The sequence below is a fragment of the Cygnus olor genome, chromosome 5 (assembly GCF_009769625.2).
Source record: "Cygnus olor isolate bCygOlo1 chromosome 5, bCygOlo1.pri.v2, whole genome shotgun sequence".
Lineage (NCBI taxonomy): Eukaryota > Metazoa > Chordata > Aves > Anseriformes > Anatidae > Cygnus > Cygnus olor.
Genome location: NC_049173.1, coordinates 55,459,433 through 55,483,986, shown reverse-complemented (window position 1 = coordinate 55,483,986; position 24,554 = coordinate 55,459,433). Strand labels below are relative to the sequence as shown.

General features: G+C 37.5%; 1 protein-coding gene across 4 annotated transcripts in view; it reads right to left on the bottom strand.

Moving 5' to 3' along the window:
- NELL1 (neural EGFL like 1) overlaps nucleotides 1-24,554 on the bottom strand; it is a 296,982-nt gene that overhangs the window by 213,463 nt on the left and 58,965 nt on the right. For all 4 annotated transcript variants that reach the window (XM_040559538.1, XM_040559541.1, XM_040559537.1 and 1 more), the window contains exons 6-11: nucleotides 20,460-20,532; nucleotides 20,113-20,195; nucleotides 14,164-14,298; nucleotides 13,203-13,305; nucleotides 10,859-10,932; nucleotides 4,277-4,376 (exon numbers count right to left, since the gene is read on the bottom strand). In XM_040559538.1, coding sequence (XP_040415472.1) covers nucleotides 4,277-4,376; nucleotides 10,859-10,932; nucleotides 13,203-13,305; nucleotides 14,164-14,298; nucleotides 20,113-20,195; nucleotides 20,460-20,532 — 568 coding nt within the window. The remainder of the gene's footprint in view (nucleotides 1-4,276; nucleotides 4,377-10,858; nucleotides 10,933-13,202; nucleotides 13,306-14,163; nucleotides 14,299-20,112; nucleotides 20,196-20,459; nucleotides 20,533-24,554) is intronic.

Genomic DNA, 24,554 nt, shown 5'->3' with positions numbered 1-24,554 from the left:
TTATTTCACACGTTAGAGGCTTCTTAAAAGAATGCTGGGGCTACTTACATTAATAGCATGAGTAATGCCCAAAAGGTCCAAGGTCATTTCACCCTCAAAATCTTCACAGTAATTACGGTTTAGACCCACACTTACCATGTAAACATATAAAGTAAAATTGGGGAACAAATCATTGGAAGAGTCATAAAATTTGCACTAGCAATTATGCCCTTTCATGATCTGAATCAGTTTTTAAATGAGTCATGAGCAATGAAACTCTTTGAAAAGCAGTTTTTATGTCTTCTGAGACTGTGGTCCCAGAACATAGTGGTCTGACATAAAGCAGTAACTTCATAAATTCTTTTAAGCTGCTATATGATTGCAGACCTTATTATGCACTGTTTATTTGTGTGCATTAGAATAATGGCACTGCACGGCCTAGCAAACTTCTGAAGATTTTTTTTCTTTTTGCAAATATAAAGGTCTTCTAAATCCTAAATATTGTTATAACTAAGCATAGCAAGTAACTAATTCATATTTATCAACCTCCATTATATCTTAATAAAAGTAAAACCTCGAAATAATTCATACTTTACAGCAATGAAAGAGAAACATTTTATTTCTGAAAAAAAAAAAAACCTCAGGTTCAGAGCTAGACAGGGAGAGATGAGAAATATGCTAATTGAAGGGCCTTCTCATGTTCCAACTGAAAGAACTGAAATCCCCTTACAACACGCAGTACAAGTGAGGATAGCAGAAGCCTCATTTTTAGACTATAATGCTGTTTCTGCAGAAATGCATGCTCCAGCTCATCAGTAGCATTCTCCCCTTCCTGCTAACCAGTATCAGTCTATCTAAATCCATCAGCCAAACCATATTACAGGATAGCAAATAAAAATTACTTTTTCCAGAAAGCAAACAGCTCTCACTACTTCATTATTTCCTCACACCCTCTCGTTTAGAGAGCATGACTGAAGGAGCTAGGGGCTGTTGAGACTGTTCTAACATACCAAAATTATGAGCATAACAACATAAAAATTCTCTCATGAAATTTATTTGTATCACTCATTCAAAAGAGGAAAAATCCACTCTTTCAAAAATTATACACTGTCTTTGGCAAGGAGAAAAACAGCTGAAGGGAACAATAAAACACTTTTATGACACTATTTTTTGTATTAGATTTGTCCCTGGGCCATAAAAAATGTAGTAAGCATGCTGTAAGAAAAAGAGTGATTCGCAAAAAGGGAGTAAAAAAAATATATTTTAGCACACAATGGTTCTTTGTAAAATTTTACAATTAACTAAACTTTTTGTAAGCCTAAAAGAGAGCTTAATAATACCATATGTCCTGCTAAAAAGTATAAAGTAGCCACATCGTGTAAACAGATATTTGTATTAAAGCACTCAGATTAAGGGCAAAACAACATGTAGTCCACATTACAGTCAGGAAGAGACCCTACGTACAGATCTGTTGAGGCCCATTTTTGCGTTCAGGCCCATCAAATCACAAAAATAAACTGTCATTGTACAGCAAAGTACTTCCATACTATGTCCACTTTGCTGCACTCCTTATACAGACATTTTACTGAAATGTATACATTGACTTTTATCATATTAGTTTCATAATAGTACTTCTACCATATTTTAAAATCATGTAGCAAACCTGAGGAAGAAATGGTGTCATTTGCTGTTTTTACTTTTCTAACCATTTATGACCAATAATGACTATCTAGGAAGCTCACCAGCTGTGTACATTACAGTATTCAATTCAGTCCTTTGCTGACTCACAGTTTCCACCACCATAAACACCACAGTTTTTTGTGTGGTGTTTTTTGTGGTTTTTTTTTTTTCCCTTGCATAACCTGTTTTATTTTAAGCATTTAGCTGTTATTGTGGTAGATATTACTGAGCAAAGGGATTTTAGCAAATGTTCAGCAAAGGTATTTTATAACTCTACAGAACATGAAATTCAATAGAGGTTTTCCATATTTCAACAACTAGATACTAAAAACAATAATAAAATATAAAAACAATATAAAAACAAAACCTTCCAGTCAATAGCACGTACAGATAAACTTTGCATAGCATCATTGGTCTCATTTAACATTACTATTAAAGTTTTACTAATCATCTTGTTGACTGTTACAGTTAAACTCTAATGCCATTTGTCATCATACATATAATGTGAAATTTGCACATGATGTGCAAATGATCCGTGTGGGTTTCCAATAATTTTTGATTACCTGGTATTATATTTACTACTGTGTTTTTTCCTCACTGCTTTTCTTCTTGGACAACGAAAGATAAACATAGTCTCTTAAGGAAATCATTACTACAAAACAGAGAAGTACTCTATCCCTTCCCAATAAAGGACATGTTGGAACATGACAAGACCAGAAACTATAGCCATGAGAAACAAGAAATTCTGAACAAATATTCCTTTTTTTTTTGTTTGTTTTAAACACCAGTGCTCTGCATATGATGAAATTATACACTACTAATTTAGGTTGCATGGAACCAAAGCCAAAATGTCAAGCATATATTCTATTGCAAGATCTAAAAGGCAACTGAGGAGTGCTAACTTCAATTTATCGCCTTACAACATTGACAAAACTAATCACAAATTTAAGCATAATTTTGAAAATAATTTTAAAAAGCAAGAAATAAAATGAAGAACATAGTGTTTTAGTAGAAAGCAAAAGCAGAACTGGCATGGAAGTTTGGTGTATCAGTTTGAAAGTTTATCAGAATTCATAGGAAGTGAAAGTACAATTCCTTCCTCTGCTTCTGGAGACCACCACGTAAGTATACATATTCATGCTATTTTATAAATAATAAAAACAGTCTGGGGATGAATATCTAAAAAGGAGTACCTATCATTAACAATAATATAGGATTGAATAATTATAGAACTTATCTTTCATCAACTTTGAAGCTTTCAGCTTTCTAACACTTTTAAGTAATGAAGCTAATTTTTCAGTACTACACTACATCAAACTAGGCCATCTGTTAAGAAGTATCATTAAGACATTGAGCCCTCTAAGGGACAGAGAAGTAACATTTACTGCTTGCTTAAATAGTTACAGATGGTTCTAGAAAGTGCTTGAAAAAAATCATGTTTATATTCTTAGTCCATCATCCAGCAAGCAGTCTCAAACATGCTGGCCCCGGCATTCACTTCCAAGTTCAAGGCCTTAGTAAATATTTAACTACACATATTTATTAATTAATTTTTACTGACCAGAGGGGACAGATTCAGCGTTCCTTGGCATCTACAATGACACTGGAGAAATTTTCATACAGGCAAGAAAGCAGTCCATCCATATCCATAGTCCAAGATAACCATCTAAGTCTGGAAATATCTAATGCTCATTTGGCATGCCTCTTGCTTGAGCATTTCTGAGGTTCAGCACTAACAGCTGGCACACAAGACCTGCTCTGAGAGACTAGAGTCCCCTTAAGCTCAGCTGAGAATCAGTGCCAAAGGAAAGGTATGGAACAGAGGTACCATACAGGCATATCCAAGGAACGATTGTAACACCTTTCACCCAGCAGCTCACTCATTACAACACACTTTAAGAAGAAAGCTTATTCAAGTTCCCTAGCCTTGTGAAATCCACGTTTTCCTCACTTGAAGTGATTTCCTCAGCTAAGATATTAGCCATGGCTTGTTCAGTCTGATCCAGCATGCAACCACGATTCACCAAGGATGCAAGGGAATATACAAGAGGAACCTGCATCTCAACACCACAATGGAAGAAGAACAAAAGGGATTCTGGGCATTAAGGTTATTTTTTCATTTTTATTCTGTAATTGTCCAGCTCAATCCATAAATGAGTCCTGAGAGAACTCAAAACTAAATCAGCTTCAAAGCATGCATCAAACTGGCATCTTAACATTATTATTGTTATTTTAGGATTGAGAACGCTCAAAAGTTCACTCCCCAAAAGCTTGGAACCCTGTACATTTAGTGCAATTGCAAGTTCAAGCAATGTAAGGTACCTCCTATTTTAAACAATTTATTCACAATGGGAATTCATAAGAGATACTGGACCCTTTCTTCCCCAGTTCTTTTCTCCCTGCCCTTCTGTAATTCAGAGCAATTACAGCTACGTTGCTGGTAAGTCTTCTACTCAAAGGAATATTACAGACTGGCTTTATGTGAAGGCTAATTACAGACTCAGGGTTCATAGGAGTAACTAATATCTCATTAAAAAGAATTGTTCCTTCCAGTGTAACCCCCCCCATTGAATCAGCAACATACATTCCTTCTAAGCATGCATAGTCTCCGGCTTACCTCTGCAAACACTGCAACATTGGTTCTCTGGAAGAACATGATCTTTTTCTGAGCAGTTCAATGGCGGACAAGTCTCTGTTACTTTTACTAAAACTCCATTCTGAAAACAAATAACATGTTTTTTAAATGACTTGAATGAAAACACGTGCAATGGCTAGGATCACAATTTTCCATCTACAACTCTGGCAACCTCTAATAACAACAAGAGTAAACTAGTAGGCAGCAAGCTAAATTTATTTTTATACCATAAACCAGAATCTCAAGTAATTCCATTGGATGTCTATGCCCACAGTTGGAAAAAAAAAAAAAAAAAAAAGACACAAGTATTTGAAGAAATTAAAGAACTTCTCTCTAGGTTTTTGTTAAAGACAGCCTTTCAGCTTTGTGCAAGTCCAAGTTTAACTCCTCTTAGTTCATATTCTACATATCTCACTGCTAAGCTCAAGCACTCACAACAGATAGATGTTTTCAGATGTCATGTATTGTCCTTCTGTGTCCAATTAAAAGGTCTGTTCTTTAGAAGTACTGATCACCTAATTTCCACAAATCAGGTCCTTCAAAGCTATGGCAAGGCAGAAATCCCATCTTGAGGTATCCATACAGAGATAGCCATATAAAATGTAAAACAAGGTAAAGACGTTCCCATGCCTTTGATTTCTGGTAGATTTAGATTGTACAGGAGGTCTAGTTGCCGGTAGGGATTTTCTGAAGTACTTGACAAAGAACAGAGCTGGGGAGATTTTGCACCATAATTTTACTCCATCTTCTTCCCAACCAGGAAATCAGTTTCATTATAACTGCAGACCAAACAGATCTCCTGCTCTTCAGTTAGATGACTCTTAACATCTTGCCCCAAAATAGCCTTCTCTTTTCTTTTCTCACCCTCCAGCCTTCCCTTTTCTTTTCTCACCCTCCAGCCTTCCCTATACCTTTATTTACCTCATGGATCAGAGACCAACAACCAATTCTTTGCTGAGTTGGAAACATCTTTATCTATCCCACAGGACTGTCCACACTTGAGTGATTCTATTTTCCCAAGCACTATGAACCTCTACTAAGAACACAGGTAGCCTGTTATATTGCCAATAAACCATTTGAATATGAACCTAGCCACACTTCTCCCAAAATGCTTATCGTGGTGCCTCACATGGCAGAGCAAAAAGATGATTTGAGAGTTTGAGCTTTCTCAAAATAAATTGACACATTCTAGCTATCATGATTGCAGAAGAAACTTTAAAAATATAACCCAAATGCATCTAGGGCTAAGAAAGTATTGGACAACTTATAAAAAAAAAGACAAAACATGTTACTAAAGCCACGAATCTCATAATCCGAGGGGTCAGATACATGACCTTGCAGAGAACATGTTGATAATACCTATGCATCTATCTGGTATGAAGAAACATCTCTATGGAGAGACACCCTTGCTAGCCCGAAGCTTGTTTCATCTACAAGACACTGTGCCACACCATGCTGAAGGACTAGCTCAGGTGTCAGAAACCGTACGGTTAAAACTCTTTGCTGGTAATTAACCTCACCAACAAGGCCACGCTGATTCAGCTGTGTCACTTCAGACTCCAGAATTAGCTTTCACGGCATCAAATTGTCCTACACAGTTATGAACACAGAAATGCTTACTGAGTCTACAAGGTGCAAATGATGTACAAGGTGCCCAGTAGCTAGCAAGACTTAAAACTGAGAATTGCAGCAGCAGCGAGTGAAAAGTGACCGTTCTACAGACACAGCTAGTGACTGCCCATGAGACTGCATTCTTAAGCCTAAGCAGGGTCAAGTCATTTTTCTTGCTGCCTATTTGTCTTAACTGGCAAGTTGCTGTCATGAAAAATAAAATAAAATAAACCCACATTAGTTTTTTCCTTGTGTTTTGTGTTTTTCTGTTTGTTTGTTTTTTAAAGTCTCCCTACGGTATCATTCAGCATGCATCATCCAAGCAAGTGCCCACACAAGAGCAATGAAGTTAATGGAGGTATTAGGTCTCCTGATCTCACTTCCATAAGTGAAAGGGAAGAATCCCCCATGGTTGCCTGTGCAACAACAGCAGCAAAGGTGATAAAAGAACCAGACACAGTGAGCCGTCATTTCCTATCATGTTATCAAACTACCAGCTGAAAAAGCTCTAGCTATAACTTATCACTTATTCAAGCTTGGACAAGACAATCACAGAAGGGGTACAATATGTCATCATATGAACAAAGTGTTCACTGACGATAAATCCAATCAAATAAACAGCAAGAAATCAAGAAATAGTATGAAAGTCAAATCGGTGATCTGGATAAACCAAAATGCTAAGAAAAAAAAGAGAGAGAGAGAGAGAGAGAAATGTAAGCCACGTTCATGCTCTTTAGTGAATCATAAGAAGGTTTAAAAAAAATGAGAATTCTATTAACTGACAGCTAAGATTTTATTTCCCTAAAGTTTCCTGTTTTCTGCAAAACTTGCAGCTGGTTAAAACAAATCCAACAAATGTTATAGAATAATAAAAATGTTTCCATGATGAATATTCTTTGGATTACAATCAATTTGGTACAAACCCATACAGATCCAATTATAAGAATTATCATCATTAGATTTCAGATTTTATCCACGGAGATAAATAAGAGTAGTTCACACTTGAGAATTACTGCTTCAGGATGCCTTCGAAAAATGGTTGACTTCTTATACTCTGTCCACATATGTATTCACAGAATCTGGACAGACATAGATGTTAAAAAGCCCTAATCTTCTGGAATAAATAGGTCAAGCTCCAACTGTGGCATGTAGTCTACAAACAATGAGATCTGGAATCAAACATTTACAAGACAATTACGTTTCTTGTAATTACAAGGACAAGTACAAAAATAACAATAAAAAAAAAGAGTCAAAGCCTAAACAGTGACATGCACTGGAAATTGGAACCACAGGCTCAGATGACTAACTTTGGAAAATAATAGCCAGATATCAGGGTTTTTTGTTTTTTTTTTTTGGGGGGGGGCACCACATTGCCCCTTATTTTTGCAAAAAGCTTTTAAATTCAGCTTTCTCAAAGTCAGTAGAGCCCTGTCCATCTTTCTAGCATTTGTATGGCATTCCAACTCACCACTCCCAGCCATCAATGAGCAAGAATTTGTTCTTGCACCTTTTGTTGTCACACATTGGCCAGTTTTGAATAGGCATCATGTAATTCACAGGCATTAACCCAGAAGTCAGCTGATCAGCTGGAAATTCCCAATCCAACAAACGTTATAGAATTCTTTCCATTGTCTTCAAATGAGCCATGCTATCACATTGTTGAAATCCACAAAGTGAAATAACCATTCACTGAATACATCAAGGTGCTGTTTTCTGAATCACTGACACACTTGCATTTTCTAGAGTGACCTCAACAGGCTGGAGAAATGGACAGACAGGAGTCTCAAAAACAAGGAGAAGTGCCAAGTCCTGAACCTGGGAAGGAACGACCCCATGCACCAGTATATGCTAGGGGATGCACGGCTGGAGAGCAGCTCAGCAGAAAAGGACCTGGGAGGCCTGGTGGACACCAAGTTTAATATGAGCCAGCAGCGTGCTTGCGTTGCAAAGAAGGCTAAGGGTATCCTGTGCTGTGTTAGGCCAAGTATTGTCAGTTGGTGGAGGGAGGTATTCTCTACTCAGCACTGCTGGATCCACACCTGGAGTACTGCGTTCAGTTCCCCAGTACATACGAGAAATGAAACAGCGGAGAAGAGACCAGCAAAGTGTCACTAGGATAAGAGACTGGAATGTCTCTCCTGTGAGGAAAAGCTGAGAACTAGGACCATTTAGCCTACAGAAGGCAAGGATCAGGGGGTTCTTATTCATGTGTATGACTATCTGAACAAAGGATTCAATGATGGCAGAGCCATGTTCTTTTCAGTGGTGTTCGGTGACAGAACAAGAGGCAATGGGCACAAACTGAAACACAGGAGGTTCCCTCTGACCATCACGAAGCACTTCTTTACTGTGGGGGTGACTGAGCACTGACATGGGTTGCCCAGAGAAGCTGTGGAGTCTCCCTGCTTGGAGTATTCAAAAGCATGGTCCTGAGCAACCTGCTCTGGGTGTCCCTGTTCGAGCAGGAAGGTTGGACCAGGTGACCTCCAGAGGTCACTTCCACCCTCAACCGTTCCATGATTCTTAGGAACACATGTGCACTCATTTTCATCATTTTCTCTTTATAGATTAATCTAGAGAGAGGGCAGGATTCCAGCTGGGAACAAGCAAATGGCTGTCTATCAGTAGCATCTGTGCTTACGGTTAAGAGGATGTGCACCATAAATACATCTTTTAGTCTGGATTAGTTTTCAAAAATAAAAAGAACTGCTCACAGCCTGATAAAGAAAAACTTTGATCCATCTGGATCCATCATTATTATTATTTTTGTTAGATAGGATAAATCTAAGTTAAAAGCCTCTTAAGCTTGGATCAGTACCTATGCAAGAAATAAAATAACTCTATCTTCAAATAAAAATTAAAACATGAAATTTCAACTTCGACTTCACATTAATGCACCTACAAATACATCCTCCTTTACAGACACAGGAACTACTCCCTGAGACTTTTTTCCCTCATAAATTGACAGTTGACCTCTATCCCCTGCTGTATGTCTTTCATTGATCAACAGCTTTTCAAACTTGATGTCTGTTTTTCAAGTCTGAAAAATTAACACACACACACTTTTTTTTTTAAATGAGTCATTCCGCTAGCACAAAGCCTTTTCTTTAGTTATTCAACAGTAGTGGCAAAAGCAGCCAAAATCTCCTCACCTTGTCCACCAGCAGGTCTGCATGGAATAGAAAACGATTACTACAGCAACAGTGCAACTCAATACCATTCAAACTTCATCTAGCAAGCATTCCTTAATTGAGGCAGTAAATAAGCAGGTGTTTCGCTTAAGGCTTTAAGAGGTCATGCTTAAGGCACACTGAATGATCCTCCTGTCTACATACAGGTCCTGTTGTAGAAGCAAAGGTAAGCACCCACTTAAATACTCTCCAAAGTCAGAATGACAAGATTTGCCAGTGAGGTTTGATGTCTTCTTGAAACACAGCTGTAGAAATATCTTTTTTTTTTGAGGCATAAGCCCATTTTTTTGAGATATCCCATTAGCATATGTTTTTTCAAATACTTATTTATATCTTAATGAAGAGTATTGATAATACAAACTGTAACATTACTGCAATTAGCATTGCCATATGAACTTCCTTCAACAATAAGTAAAATGCAAAGCTCTTTTCATTATTATTTCTATCATCTCTAACATGAGAAATATTTTATGGTCAGCGTTTGCTTTTAATCTTCACAAATGTTTTATCATACTCATAACGATGAATATAATGCTCTTATTGATAGCATAGAGGAGTTCCAGAACCATAATTTAGATCACTCTGTTTTCACTTTAATGCGAAAATCCTCCCATTCTCATCTTATTTCATACAGGCAGTTTCCCTCCCAAATAAACATTCTATGTCATATTATAAATATAACAGGCACCTTAGTCTGTCTTCAAGGCAATGACCTTGCCCACATATTTGTATATACAATGTTGAGCACCCCTACACAGCCAAACACTAACAGCAGCTAAGTAATTTCTCACAACAAGCTGCTTTCACAACATCTGCAACCAGTTATTGTCCATTTCCATTAGTGAACATAAAATTGCTACTCTGTACACTCAGCCACAAGCACAACAATAACCAGATCATTGTAATCTTTTCCAAATGTTTTTCATAATTGTTCTAGCATACTGATCTGTCAATGACATTTGTAAGCCTTCCCTTTATCACCTTCCCCCTCCACAAATTCAACAAGATGTAAAAAACAAAAATACTTGAAAATTATATGAGAGCACAAATATATTTAAAATAGCTGTGCCTTTCTGAAGCTATAAATCATATTTCAGGCATAGACATACTCAAATTACAACAAACACGTCTCAGCAAAGCAATGGGCCTTTTATCATCATCTACTACTACTCTCTTCTCCTAAGGCAAGTCTTGACAAAGATCGGTTTCTGCCACACTTACACACCACATGCAGCACTTAGTTATTCACTAACACTCCCTATTATGAATGCTTTTGTCTAAATACTGACTGTAGTTGCAGAAGCATTACAAATTTGACAGAGACCCCAGTCCAGTTCTTAATAATTTTAGTAATTTACCTCAGCTTGTAGTAAGGCCAGATTGATAGTTCAAGTAATACTAGGGAAAGCCTATAGTAATTCAAACAATGAAAGCCAGGTTGCTACAAATTTTACAAGATATAGCTTAAGTTAGCAACAGCCTCAAGATGCTTCTGCCTCTTTCTAGACCCCGTGAAAGCCAGAGATGAAAGAGAAAATATCTGTCCAAGTCATTGTGCATGTTGTTATTACCCTGCAAGAGGCGTATTCCTGCCTTGTTTACATGTCTGTGGCTTTCAGTCACTTCACGGTCACCGTTTCAAGACAATGGACATCACCTTTACGTGAAGAAAGCCTAAAAAAATACACTAACTTACCATTGTCACTTTTGAACACCACACATGCATTTAAAATCAGAAAAAAATTATACAAATGAAACTTACTCGACATTCCCTGCAGCTCTTGGTTAATACTCGTTGACCTTCCGCTAGCACTTTGCCTCCATAGATACACTTTGCTGTAATTTAAGAAGAGAAGGTGAGGGATTAAAAATAAATCAATAAATACAGTTTTTAATTAGTAAACAAAAGCAAAGCATAACACAAAAGAAAATAAGTACTCACAATCAAATATAGATAGCGTGATCATAGCCAGTTTGATTCCAAAAAAAACTTTAAAATGAGTACTAGATCAATCTTCAGAATCTTTAGTACATAAGTGTGTTTCTAAAGACCTTGTTTAAATTTACACACTTAAAACTGCTCAAAAAAAAAGTTTACAAAAAGAACTCATTTAATTGTCCACAACACATTTTAAAATCAGACTTCTTTCTTTTGGTATCCCAGTTTTATTGATTTTTCCAAGCTGCCCTAGTTTATATGCCTGAGTTGTGAACTCATTTATGAGAAAAACATCTGATCAGGAAGCTTTGTTTCAATTAGGAATCCAATAAACTTTTTTTGGGAGAAAATGAATTAGAGAAATTTCTTTTTTCATTCTGTCTATTCTCCTGACTTCACTGCTTTTAAGAAAATCACAGACACACCAGAAAAGCAAATCGAGTTAATCCACAACTCAGAAAAATGATGAGATTTTAAACAGAATTATAGCCTTTTGTCAGATAGTCATCTAAAGGCTAACACAAGATGGCAGGGATCAAAACAGAACTACCTCATTTTTAAAACCCTTAACATATCACACACTAGAACTACTTTGTTCGTTAACCCACAGCTGAGGCAGGAAACTTCAATAATCCAGCCATTCAATAATCCCTAGAGACAGCAAATTACAACAGATGATTCTATCAGAGCTAAATAAGAAAAGCATAGAGAAATTAACACCTGTGGTGCAGCTCTTTGGAAACTCTCTGCAATTACTACTATATACCAAAAAGTGACCGACTGCGGCCCTAGCATATCATTCTGTCAAGGAGCTGGCATTTACAATCAATTTCAATCAACTTCCATACATCTCTTCCCATTGACTGACACACTGAGTTCTTGTCAGAATAACAAGTCAAGTTTGTGCCAATCACTGACAAAAGGCAAGTCTGATTGTTCATCTTTCCATTACAAATACCAGGAACAGCTTATTCATGGGGACATACATTGAATCTACAATTTAGTGCCTTGCAATTCTTTCATGTCCAGTTTTGACTGTTGTTCCTACACTCATTGTCAGCAAATGAGCATCAAGGGAAGCATCCAGCACCTCAGGTCTGTGAAGGAAATTTCTAGACTGTGTTACAAATAAAAATATTTTGAGACAAAAGAAAACATATAAAAATCATTCAGGCAGGGCTGCTTTTCCACCTAAGTTCTCTGTACGTAAATGTCTTTTCATAAGCAGAATACTCATGACAAAATATAACAGAGAAATGAGATAGCACAAGTAAACAAGAGCAAGTGCAAAATCACAGCTCGGAGACATTAGTGTTTGGGACTAATTAATTCACTGACTGAAGAAAGCCAAAAGAGGTCTAGACAAGTGTTATTCTTCTCCAACTAAATCTTTAAATAATTCAACATCCCTCTCCTATAACTATAGCAAAACTCATGCATGAAGTTTACTAGTCTCCAAGAAGAAAGTGGGGAAAAAAATGCTGCTACTTAAGGCAAGACTAGCATCAGTATTCAGCCAAAATTTCCATATATGAATTGCCTCTGTCCCTTATACTATCATTAAGGCATCAAATATTAACTATTCCTTCCAGCAATGTTACTTTATGGCTTACATTTCCAGAAGGCTGATAATAAAACTAATCACAAGATTTCTCTCTTCTCATTATCTTATTTCAAAATGAGTTAAAAGAAACTATCACTCTACACAGTGATATTAACTCAAGGTCTGAAATTCTATCATGTTTATTTTAAACAACAATCTTCCAACCTGAAAAACATAGACACAAAAACACAGATAACACCTCAGTTTATTACTAATCACTATGAAGAGCTTAGACCAAAAGACTGCTGCTCCTCAACATCAGCAGGATGTACAAGCTGAAGCCAAGTCTGGTTTGTTTGTTTTTGTGGTTTTTCTTTTCCAAAAACAAGTAAAAGAATACTTTTATACTGACAATACACAGCAAGAGAATCTTAAACATTTACAATGCTTATTCATTTTTCAGCAAGTATTTATTTTCTTCCTAAGTGGCAAGTTTGCCACTGTGTTTCCTGTTACCAGAATTACCAGGACCTTTGAAAGCCTTTATAAAATATGCCTGTTTTCAGGACAAACTCAAATCTGCTTAACAGGGGGGGGAGGGGAGGGTCTCTGTGATGTACTCACCCTTGCATATTTTACAGCACTGGCTTTCCACATGCACTGGGAGAGCATCAGGAGGACAATCGAGAGGGGGACAGGACATCTTTCGGCATTCTACAACTCCACTCTAAACAAATGTTTTAAGACAAGATTCAGCTACGATTGTTGTAACTGGTGACTATTTTTTACAAAATAGAGCATACAGAAAACTAAGTAAATGAAACTAGCATTGTGAATTTCAGACCCATACTTGCGTAACAACTTTAATCCTAACTACAGACTTGAATCAAAATGCATTTGAAGGTGAACCACCCCTATGTGTTGGTACTTATTACTAGTTTTATCCCACTTTCCCTGAACAAAGCACATTAAATAGAGAACATAAGCCCATCTTTACAGCAACATAAACACTACGCTCTGTAAGCTGTGCCAATCATCATCTAGATTTTTTAACAGTTTTCTATTTTTCATGAGCAAATACAGACTCTCTTCAGATATTTATCAAATAATTTCAACGAGACAAGATTTACATACTAATACTCTTCTGTTCCTCCATTTTCGTAGTGATAAACACTGAAAACAGAATCTGCAAGTTGTTACCATTCAAGATGGAACCGAGCACCTATGAATACTATTAAGATAATGCCTCCATTTTTGGGAAGAAAAAAAAAAATGCAGTGAAACAATTCCAAACCAAATACAGACAACGCCCGATCTCGTTCTAAAACCATGAAGTCCTCACAGATATAAATAGAACAAATAAGACAGCACTGTCAAGGGAAACCAGATTTTATTTATGAAGCTTCCACACAGGAAATGTCAATTTTTCACTTATTTATTTTTACCATTTCCCTTCCTATCGGTAATACTGTCACTAGATACATACTAAAAACATACAAATTCTTTAGAGTGCACACTATGTATTCAAGGACCATTTTCACATTTTAATTAGATCCTTCTCCTTAAACTCTTTAAAATTTCTTACTTTGCATGTGCAATTCCTGCAGTGATCATCTTCAACCCAAGAGTCTTTGTCTCTATAGATCAATCCATTTACTTGACAAGTCTTCTCACAGTGACAGTCTTCCAATTGACTCAGTCTCGTTTCTGCATAATTTAGCTATAAACGAAAGTAACTTGATGAGATTTCTGCAATTTAAACACGATTTTTAAAACGCAAGTGTAAGAAAACATTACAGTTATTTTTATCTGAACCAAGTTTAACTACCTTTGAAATGCTGAACTAGGATGTCAACAGGTATAAAATAGCACTACTCCTCTGACTTTGACAGAGCTACCTGTGCAAACTAACAACAGCTTATGATTTATGCAAGTGTCTCTTGTATTTTAATGAACGCCACTAAGATCTCCTCAGGAAGGTCTAGGCACTACCACTAAAAGCACACAAATACAATTGTTTTTAAATCAAAATTCTTAATGGTCCATCAACCTGATTATAAATCATAAAGCATAAAGACTGGCTGACTGACTTTTCCTAATTATTTCCACCTCCTCTTTGTCAAGCAACAGCCAAACTAATACTTTCTAGCTTTCACAAAGGTCTTAACCTTATAACCATAAGTAACATTTACAGCGTTTTAACATAGTGTAATATGAGTATTCCCAAGACTGATTCATGGAGAAAAGTCATGTTCCTGGAGTAAGCCCTAGTCTGGTGACTCTCTCTTAATGTTCTTTGCTGTTCCCATTACCTCCTCAACTCCAGCTACTAAAATGCATATAAAGAAGTTAAAACTGATGCACCTTTTCCAAGTGTTACATCTGCATGCTAGCAATTGCTATATTTCCTGATGAGATACTACGTAATAATTAGCAGGGGAAATGCTCGTTCATGTAGAAGTAGAAAAGGCTTTTTGAACCACCCCACCATCACAGACCTACCTAGGGATGATCCTAAACTGGAATTCCTCCAGGTAAGAACACCCTTCCCACTATGCATACCTGGTATGCCTGTATACCTGCCATCATCTCTAAACCCTAACAGAATTCCAAGTGACTTCCTCATTTACAAAAAAAAAGTCTTAATCTTTAGAAGTAAATATGTGCGTTCTTCAGGCTCCAAAACTGCCATTGCTCTAAAAATTGCCCTGGTGCAGCTTTATAAGAGTTTCTCAAGGTTTTTATTTTTAACATTGACATTTGTCTTATGTATATGAGCCATCACACTAAAGCCGCTGCAAACAGAGAGGCTACCAGAATCTGGCACATGAACAAATTAATGCATACTTAATTCTGTTATAAATACAATTCCATTATTCTACATCGTAGGTTGCTACACTTTAATAGTAGAAAATTTGAAAAAAAATGAATGCACAGTGCTCTAAGTTATTTTTTACATAACGACATATACCGGATATTCACACATTTCCATCCCCTAAAATTCCATCCACTTTACATGAAAGTATTCTAGTGTCTTTTTTCATATCTGCCAGTAAAAGAGCAAAATATTTAGGGGAAGAAAAAGCAAAGAAATACTTGGCAAGTTGCTGTGGGTTTCTTTTTCTTTTTTTTTTTTTTTTTCCTCTGCAGTCCTCATGAGAGAAAGCTCTGAATAACAGTTATGTCTTAAGTTGTTATTCTGAGATAATATTCATCTCCCCCAAACTCATCATGATCTGGTGATTTCAAAACTGCTTTTCGCATTTTAGAGGCAAAAACATTGTCTTACTAAACTGCTTGTATTCAGCAGAACTTCTTTTCAGGTCATTATATTTAGTCATTATATTTACAGTGTATAAAACATTCAGATTTGTTAAAAGGGTGTTTGGTTTGTCTTATGCTTCTACTTGATTCACGTACCTTGTATTTTTTTTTTAAACAAATGAATTAAAAATGAACATTCCCATACAAGCGGTCTATACACATTTTTAAAATAGAGGTTTCTTGGAATACCCATTTTTGAAAATGGTAAGTACTATCATCCTTTATAAATTATTCCAGGAAAATGATAAAATGAGAGAATATTTTCCATTTATTAGCTTTTTATATCATTTGTTGTGGTTTAACCCGGTTGGCAGCTAAACACCACACAGCCGTTCGCTCACCCTTCCCCCTCCCTCTCTGGGATGGGGGAGAGAAACGGGAAAGTGAAGCCCATGAGTTGAGATGAAGACAGTTTATTAAGACAGGAAAATAATACTAACAATAATAATAATAATAGTACTACTACTAATAATGTGTACGAAATAAGTGATGGACAATGCAATTGCTCACCACCCTCTAACCGATGCCCCGACTATCCCTGAGCAGCCGGGCCCCCACCCTGGCTAGCCACCCCTATATATTGTTTAGCATGACGTCAGATGGTATGGAATACCCCTTTGGCCAGTTTGGGTCAGCTGTCCTGGGTCTGTCCCCTCCCAGCTCCTGCTGCACCCCCAGCCTGCCCGCTGGCAGGACAGAGCGAGAAGCTGAAAAGTCCTTGGCTTAGTGTAAGCACTGCTCTGCAACAATTAAAACATCAGCATGTTACCAGCACTCTTCTCATCCTAATCCAAAACATAGCACCCTACCAGCTACTAGGAGGAAAATTAACTCTATCCTAACTGAAACCAGGACAATCATTTCAATTATCTTGCTGAGTAAGTTTTATTTATTTCAATATCATTTACATACTATTCCAAGAAGCATCTTTAAACACACTAGATCAATTAAATGTTATCTGCTATACTAGAGTGACTAGAAACATCCTGTTAATTGACAATTTTCTATTGAAATCAATAAAACAATGAATTCTTTAAAATTAGTTGATATATTTTCTCCAATGTTGCCAAATGCACACAACTAGATTTGTTAAACATTTAAAATGTTGCTGGAAAATCCTGAAGCTTCTCCTATTCTTTAGCATATGAACAGAAATACACTAATGAGGGAGAAGCAGCCCATACCATACCAAATATTTTCCATATACTAACCAATATCTAAGTTCTTAACATTCAGGAATATTATCTGTTATTCACATAGCTTATTTTCCTTGGTTCTCCTCTGCCCATAAAAATAACCAAAAGATGACAAATTTCTGTTTAAAATGTATTGCTTCTGGCAAAATCAGTAACAAATGTATCCAAAACAAACAAAAAAATATCAAATTTTACAAGGAAAATTGTTCATGGAAGTATTTGTGGTTATATCAATCCATGTTAGAAACAACCCAGATAAACTATTCCATCAATGAACTCAAGAGCTTGATTTTCTCGGTTTTAAATCAAACTCAAGCCTCAGCCTTTCTGACCTCAGTGAAGGAAGAAGTTGCTCTAAAGTTTTTGTGCTGGAAGTCTTCAGAGCATCTCTCCAGCCCCAACAACCATCACATCTGCATAAAAGCACACCCTAGTGTGGGCCCATAATTTACCAAAAATACATTGTATTCCACTGAAATAAATGCAAGAGATGCCCACATTGAATTCCGTAGACTGTTAAAAGTTGCATGAACTATTTTACCCACCGTATTTAAAGAGGAACCAACAATATTGCAGCATAGTGGTTAGAAAGGCTAAAACATAACACAATCCATTCCCACCTGCAGCAAATTAACATTTCAGCTGGATTCCTAACACACTGAGCTACAGTGTTTCTCTGTTTAAGGACAGAAGATTAAATCAATTAAACTTATTTACTGGAAAGACTCAGACTTCATTCAAATGACGTCAAAAAATCACACAGGCTTAAAAAGCTACATCTTTGCAAAATGTTGGTAGGAAGAGGATACAACAATGGTTAGCTGGTTACAGGTCATCATCAGATACTCCTCCTGTACACAGCACTCCATGACAGCTTGCTGTAGACAGCACTCTGCTAGGCCCCTTTCATAGCCCCCATGTCCCATGCTGAGCCAGCACAACATACTGGGGCCCTGAGCTATAGCTCACGGGAGAGAGTACTCCTTTCCCCTGTGTACAGCATAATTTGTACTGCTACCAAAATTAGTTGGCCCCAAAGCCACTAGGTCTGATGTTTTCTTCCCAAAAAAGCCCTGGACTGAGTCTTCATAGTTTTACATTATATAAACTGCACATAAATATTCGCTGCAAACAACATTCACTGGTTTATTCAGTGCTGTAATACATCTGTAACCAAGCACAGATTGAGGGAGAAACTGAAACTCTAGACAGAGCTAAGGCTAAAAGCTACAGCTGGACTTGAAATAGTGCCTGCTTTTCCAAAACATGTTCATTCTCTGCATCTCGGTGCAGGGCCAGGAACCAAGCATCACTGCTCATGTAGGTTGCTTGCCTCACTGCAAGCTGGTCCCTGACCACATGCCCTGTCAAATGAGAACTCTACAGGCCACTCCACAGCCCTTCTAAACCCTGCTCTTTGCATGCCATACATCACCCCATATAATATACTTGCATTTACATTAGTATCACTTGTGGCTATTAACCCCAGGACTGAAAAGACAGATAAAATCCTTAATGCTTCTCTCAAGCCCCTCTATTTATTTCGCATCTGTCTACCAAATTAACTTCCATTCCTATTGCATGCATTTTTCCTGAACAGTATTTCTGTACCCACTGCAACAAAACAGTCAGGGCACTACTATAACAGAAAAGGAACATGCAATGAAGAATTATCCCAGCACCACTTTCTGGAAGTAGAGAGTCTTTGCAGTACAAATGCTGTGTTATTTGCTTCCCCTTGTAAAGCACTAGCAAGCAAAAATATAATTAACAGCAGAGAAAGCAAGTTACTCAGTACAGTGCATAATTGGAACTTGCTCATGCCACCAGCAGGGCTCAAAATAATTGCCTCTGTTTCACAGTATAAGCAACAAACTGAACTAAAAGCTTCATATTTCTTATTCAGAGTCAGCCTGGCCAAAGCACATCAGTTGGCTAAGTGGATTGTCAGTATAATGCATACACTCTCTTAAAAAAAAGTTTCCCCTCCCCTGTTAGGAAGAAAAAGAGCACTCAGAGGCAGCACAATAACAAGTATCACGCATATATTGCTTTTTCGCTAGTAGAACTACTACGTAAATCCCATTTTTGAAACTCCTTTTCTGTAACAACACTGAGATTAAAGGTACCAGAGGTTGTTTTTTGTTGCAGTTAAATCTACAAGTAATTAGCACGCAAATGCTGTTTCAGATGAGACAATTAATTGCCTTTTACCACAGAACAGATGGTTCACCAACATTAACCTAAAAAAGTGTTCACAGACCCTTTCGTACAAACCAGGTTCAGTCACTTCTAAAACACAGCTTCCTACCTGGAACTTGACCACAATACTTAGCTGAAGCGCCTTGCCTAAGGCAGAGGTTGACTGCATAGTATAGGAGCACAGCCTAAGGAAAATCCCCAAAATCCCAAGCAAAAATCACTCTATCTTTCCATTCATCATGTTCAAAACCCAAACTAGAAGGGGAAAACAAAAAGAAAAACACCAAACCACATAACATAGAGATTGGTTAACTTCTACACTGTAAAAGCCATTGATCAAAGGTGATGTCGAGATCAACACAGCCTGCAGCTTCATAGGCATTTCCATTTTGGGGCCTCATTCAGTTCCCAGGGAGTTACTATGCCAGTCCTGAAGATTTCACAGGACTTCCCACAGGCAAAATCACACCCTCTGACAGCGTCACACAGTGAGGAAATTGTTGAGGGATTTCACTCCTTTGTTTCTGCATTTATCCCTCAGCATGGAAGGGAAATCACGCTAAGGCTTCTTACAGAAATCAGACCTTGGGCATCTTGTCACTATCTACCAAATAGGGAGGCAGCCAATAGAAGCTGTATGAGACACAACATTTGTGACGCTATCTCCTTAAACCCATTGCATATAAGGCTACTGGCAGAAAGAGGGAAAAAAAAAAAGCTCTACCTTGAAAATAATTGCAAGAGGAATAAATACTTTTATGTTGGTCTTAGCCCAGAAGAAAACAGAATTGACAAGAAGCTTAGGTACCTACTTTTGCAGTCATTTTTGCCAGGAGTTCTTGTAAATCCATGATTCCTTGCACCAGACTTAAGAAATCACTGCAGGTTGGGCATGCTCAAAAAAGGAAGTTGAAAAGAAAAGGAAAGGAAGAGAGAAAAAGACACAATAACCCGTAAATAAATCAAGTCTGTCATGTAGCTAAAATGTCAAATGCTGGTTATCTGAATATTAAATTCAATCTGTTTACACAGAATTTTTGCCTTCTGGAAGTCAGCACATGCAAAAATGGCAAGCCTGAAAATATTATTTTTAAAATAAAGAAATAATTCACATTTAAAAAAAACTAAAATTGATATTATAATAATAACTGCTACTTACTGCGATTCAGGTTAGGACACTGCATTATATATCCATTAGGTATAAAGACAACTTTCACATCTTGAATCACACCCTTTGTAAAAGAAGAGATAGCTGGTAATACAGAACACAAATATTCACTTTGATCTGTACAAGCTATGGCACAAGTCATTTATTGAGCGGGTACAAAGAAGTACCCACTTCAGTGGGTACCAGCTCAGTCTACTCATGAGGGGAATAACTGAAGATGGACAAAATATAACAACACCTCCCTATCTTCCTGCGCATTTGGATATTTACTTTCATAACATGCTTTTTTTGTTTGCTTGTTTTGTGTTTTGCAATCAACATAAGCTGCTTAAACGTCTTAAAATGGGATGAAACCAGTGAAAAAAGCTGTGAAGTAATATCCATTATTCAAGCCCATGAGACACACGCACACAAAACCACAGCAACACTCTTCAGTGATTTAGCTGGACAGGACTGTGAAATCTAGCATTATGCAAAGAAAACTATCTACTGCAAGAGGTAAGTAAAAGTCTGTACTTTGACTGTTTGGTTTGGTGTAGCCTGCTAGCTTTTATCTGAACAGGCAGTTCATGTAATCGCACCATCAGTTGGATTAAACCCTCTCTCTAACCCAGGCAGATGGAAAGATCCCCTGTGCAGAGCTGGCAGAAATCAGGCTGTAAGGTCAGAACCAGGTTGTGCAGGTCATGTGAGGCCCAGAGACCAAACCAAGCAGGATGTAAGAGAAGAAGGACCAAAAGGTCCAGTGCCAGCTGTGTCTTTCATTATCCCCGAGTTGCAAGGACGTCCCTGACATAGGCAGGAGACAGAAAGGACTGCCTGACATCCCTGCACACCTTGCTCCTGAGGAACCCTAGATTTGTCAGAAAATGGAAAGCCCAGAAAACGCTGGGGCTCACATTCACTCAGTGCAAAGCTCTTGCTCCATCTTTTACTGCGTAACATACTTACTTTGTAACATCCAGTAACTTTAATGATGTCATAGTCATTAATTAGGCGGGGCAAAGAAAACCAAGGGACTTCAGGTGTTGCTATTTGCATTTCCCTGACCATTAATTAGACAGAGTGACAAGGTTCCATCTCCTCCCAGACACAGAAGAATTTGATCAATTTCCTTTCAAATCAAAGATGGCAGCAGTTATTATCTAATTAAATTAGTGATCTGTAAGCCTATGTTTTAGTTTTCAGTTAAATTGCAATAAAGTAAATTTTGCAGAGTGAGGACAGTCACTTGCTCAAAATGTTCATCTCAATCCATAAATAAAACATAGGCCTTAGATAGTGCTTGAAGCCTTGCAAATGCAGTAACATTTCACATTTACATATTCACTTTCTAAAACAACAGAAGGTAATCAGCAGCACTGTTCCCTGCCTACTGTTTTATGATGAAATATTAACTGAAAATATTAAGACATAATCAGATCACACTGTCTTTTTTGCAGAAGTGTATACATTTATTAACATTTTCATCTATGAAATGAAACCACCATAATAATAAACCACCATAATAATGAGAAGTAATACTGTCACTGGAAAAGAAACATTCTGAAAGCCATTTTATACACTTTCTGCTAGTAGTCATCAGTGAGAAATTAGAAGCCAAGGCACAAAAACATATTTCAATGCTTAAGTCTCTCTAGTGAAAAGCTTAAACAAGAATAAACAAGTTTACAGTGTTTCACTGTACCATATCACACAGCTAACGAGACATCACCCAGAGAGAAGTGATGTTTTCCTCTTTTTCTTTTTTTTCTCCTTAAGTGCACATGGAACTTCAATTATGTTTATTGCATCAGAGCCCCACTGCTCTACTGTTATTTGGATAGATTCGCATTTAAATACAAATAAAAGGGGAGGGGGCAGGAAACCTTTTTTGCTAAAACTTTTAAGTTGTCTTCTGTGAGCTTTAGCAGTTCCAACACTAAAACCTGAAGAGGAAACAACCTTTTTTTTTTCTTCCCCCTTTTTCTGGCTACATGAAACATGTTACTGTGGGAAACTGTATAAACTTCAATTCACAGGTATAGGTGTCTTCTATGTCCATAAACCCTCTGAAACAAACAGAATTAATATGATCAAATACAGAGGTGAACTTCATAGAGCCCAGATTTCACTGACGTATTTTATTAATAGAAAGACTTCATTATACACAAATGTTTATTACGGCCACAATTATTGCAACACATATGAACCAACTTGGACTATTCCTCCTTCAGCATTAAATCTAGTTGCTGAGAGCTTTCTACAGCCGCAGCCAGAAGGGGAATCAGCATGCACATTTCCCTGGGGGCAAGCCCAGCACTCTGGTCCAGTTTGGCACAGGGCAGAGTTCTTTAGTCCGCATTGTATGAAAGACATGAAACCTTGGCCTCGACAGGGAGATGTCAGTGGTCAAAATCTTGTTTTATTTTTGTTTGTTTTCTTTTCTTTTCCCAAATGGACATCACCATTTATCTTACCCATTTAAGCATTTGGCTAATTACAACCAAAAGCTTCAGGATGCACTAGCTTGAAGATCCTTCATCTGTGCACCAGCTCTAAGACTAAATTCAGGCCTGCAGCAGTAAGTACCAAGCCCATCCCGTGAGGATGTACAAATACAAAAGCCCTCTTTATTGCATTTCTCAAGTTTCTATTAAGTGGAGGACTTCTCCGACTTTCTGTGAAAAGGCCCATGTATTCCACAACCTCTCCATTTTTGCATTTTGATTTCCTCCACTACCTGTCATCCTCTTTAAAGCCTGCTTCTGCCCCAAAGGTGGTGCGTGCCTTGTAGTTGTGTCAGTTGCATTGGCCAGAGCTGGTAAACGGCTCTTCAAAGATGCACCGGCAGATGTTCCCAAAGCCTGTGTCTGGGCAATGCTACACCAACCCCACCAGACCGCCATCACATCAGCGTTATGCTCCTTTACACAGGGCAGATGTGCCCCATGCCAGGCAGTTGAACAGTTGCCCTTGGCACTGCATTTACTTCACCTTAGTCTGTATGACTCCTAGACCAAATGGCCACAGAGGCCCAAAATGTACACCTGATGCTGTGCAATGAGAATGCCAACCACTAGCCGTACAGTCCCCAGATGGAGCAGCAGGGCTGTAAGATTAACAGAGCCTTCTAGAGCAGGCATGAGTATTACCATCTTTCGACACGAATCACCTAGACAGCAATGCACTGACATTTCTGCAGCAGACTGTTGGAGGGACCCTCAGGGGAAAGGGTTCTCCTCAACAATACAACAAATTTTGCAAATTCTGATACCAACAGTCATCAGATCCATCCTAGACTGAGCGTCCCCTGGCTATCTGGTATCACCATCTTCCTCCTTTCATTTGCATTTACTTTTGTTTCCCAATCTAATTAGAACAGTATTCTTCAGCACTAAAACACAGCTTGCTTTTGGGTCACACAAAACTTCTGATATATTGAAGAATTATCATTTAAATTTGACATGAGAATATGGCCCAGAAAGGGCCCTGATAATGTTTATGGAGTGGAGCAAGGACAAGCACAACAATTAACTAACTAGCTGCCATTAAAATAAGAATATTTTTGGAACAGCGAAGATGATGTTCAGAACAATATCCACTGCTTTTTTATACATACATTATCATGAATCTAACATACATCCAAAAATGCTAATTCTTTTTTAATGCTCTTATTTCCCTGCAGATCTCTGTTTACATTAAGGAAAACAGATCTATTTATTTATACGCTAAAATGGTGAAACAAATTGCTTTAAAAGAGAATGGGCGACCCTGCTGAGCATGTAAATATATGGAAAGAGATGTGTACTCTTTACAAACTGCCCAAATCCCAAGTTTTTGTAATGTGTAACATAAAAATGTAAGATTTCTGAAACACGCCTGCAGAATTAAAAATATGCAACCAATTATATTTCTGCCCTGAAGAAAGTTAGTAAAATATTCAAGCATGCATAAAGCAAAGTAAGGCACTTGTCGGCTTTCATTACGATCAATAAAATCTGTCAGCTCATTAGCATATCATTAGCTACCCTGCTGTTCCCAAAGTGTTAATGCGTAGAAATATTAATTTACCAACATATAATATCCCAGAGTTCTGAGGCACTG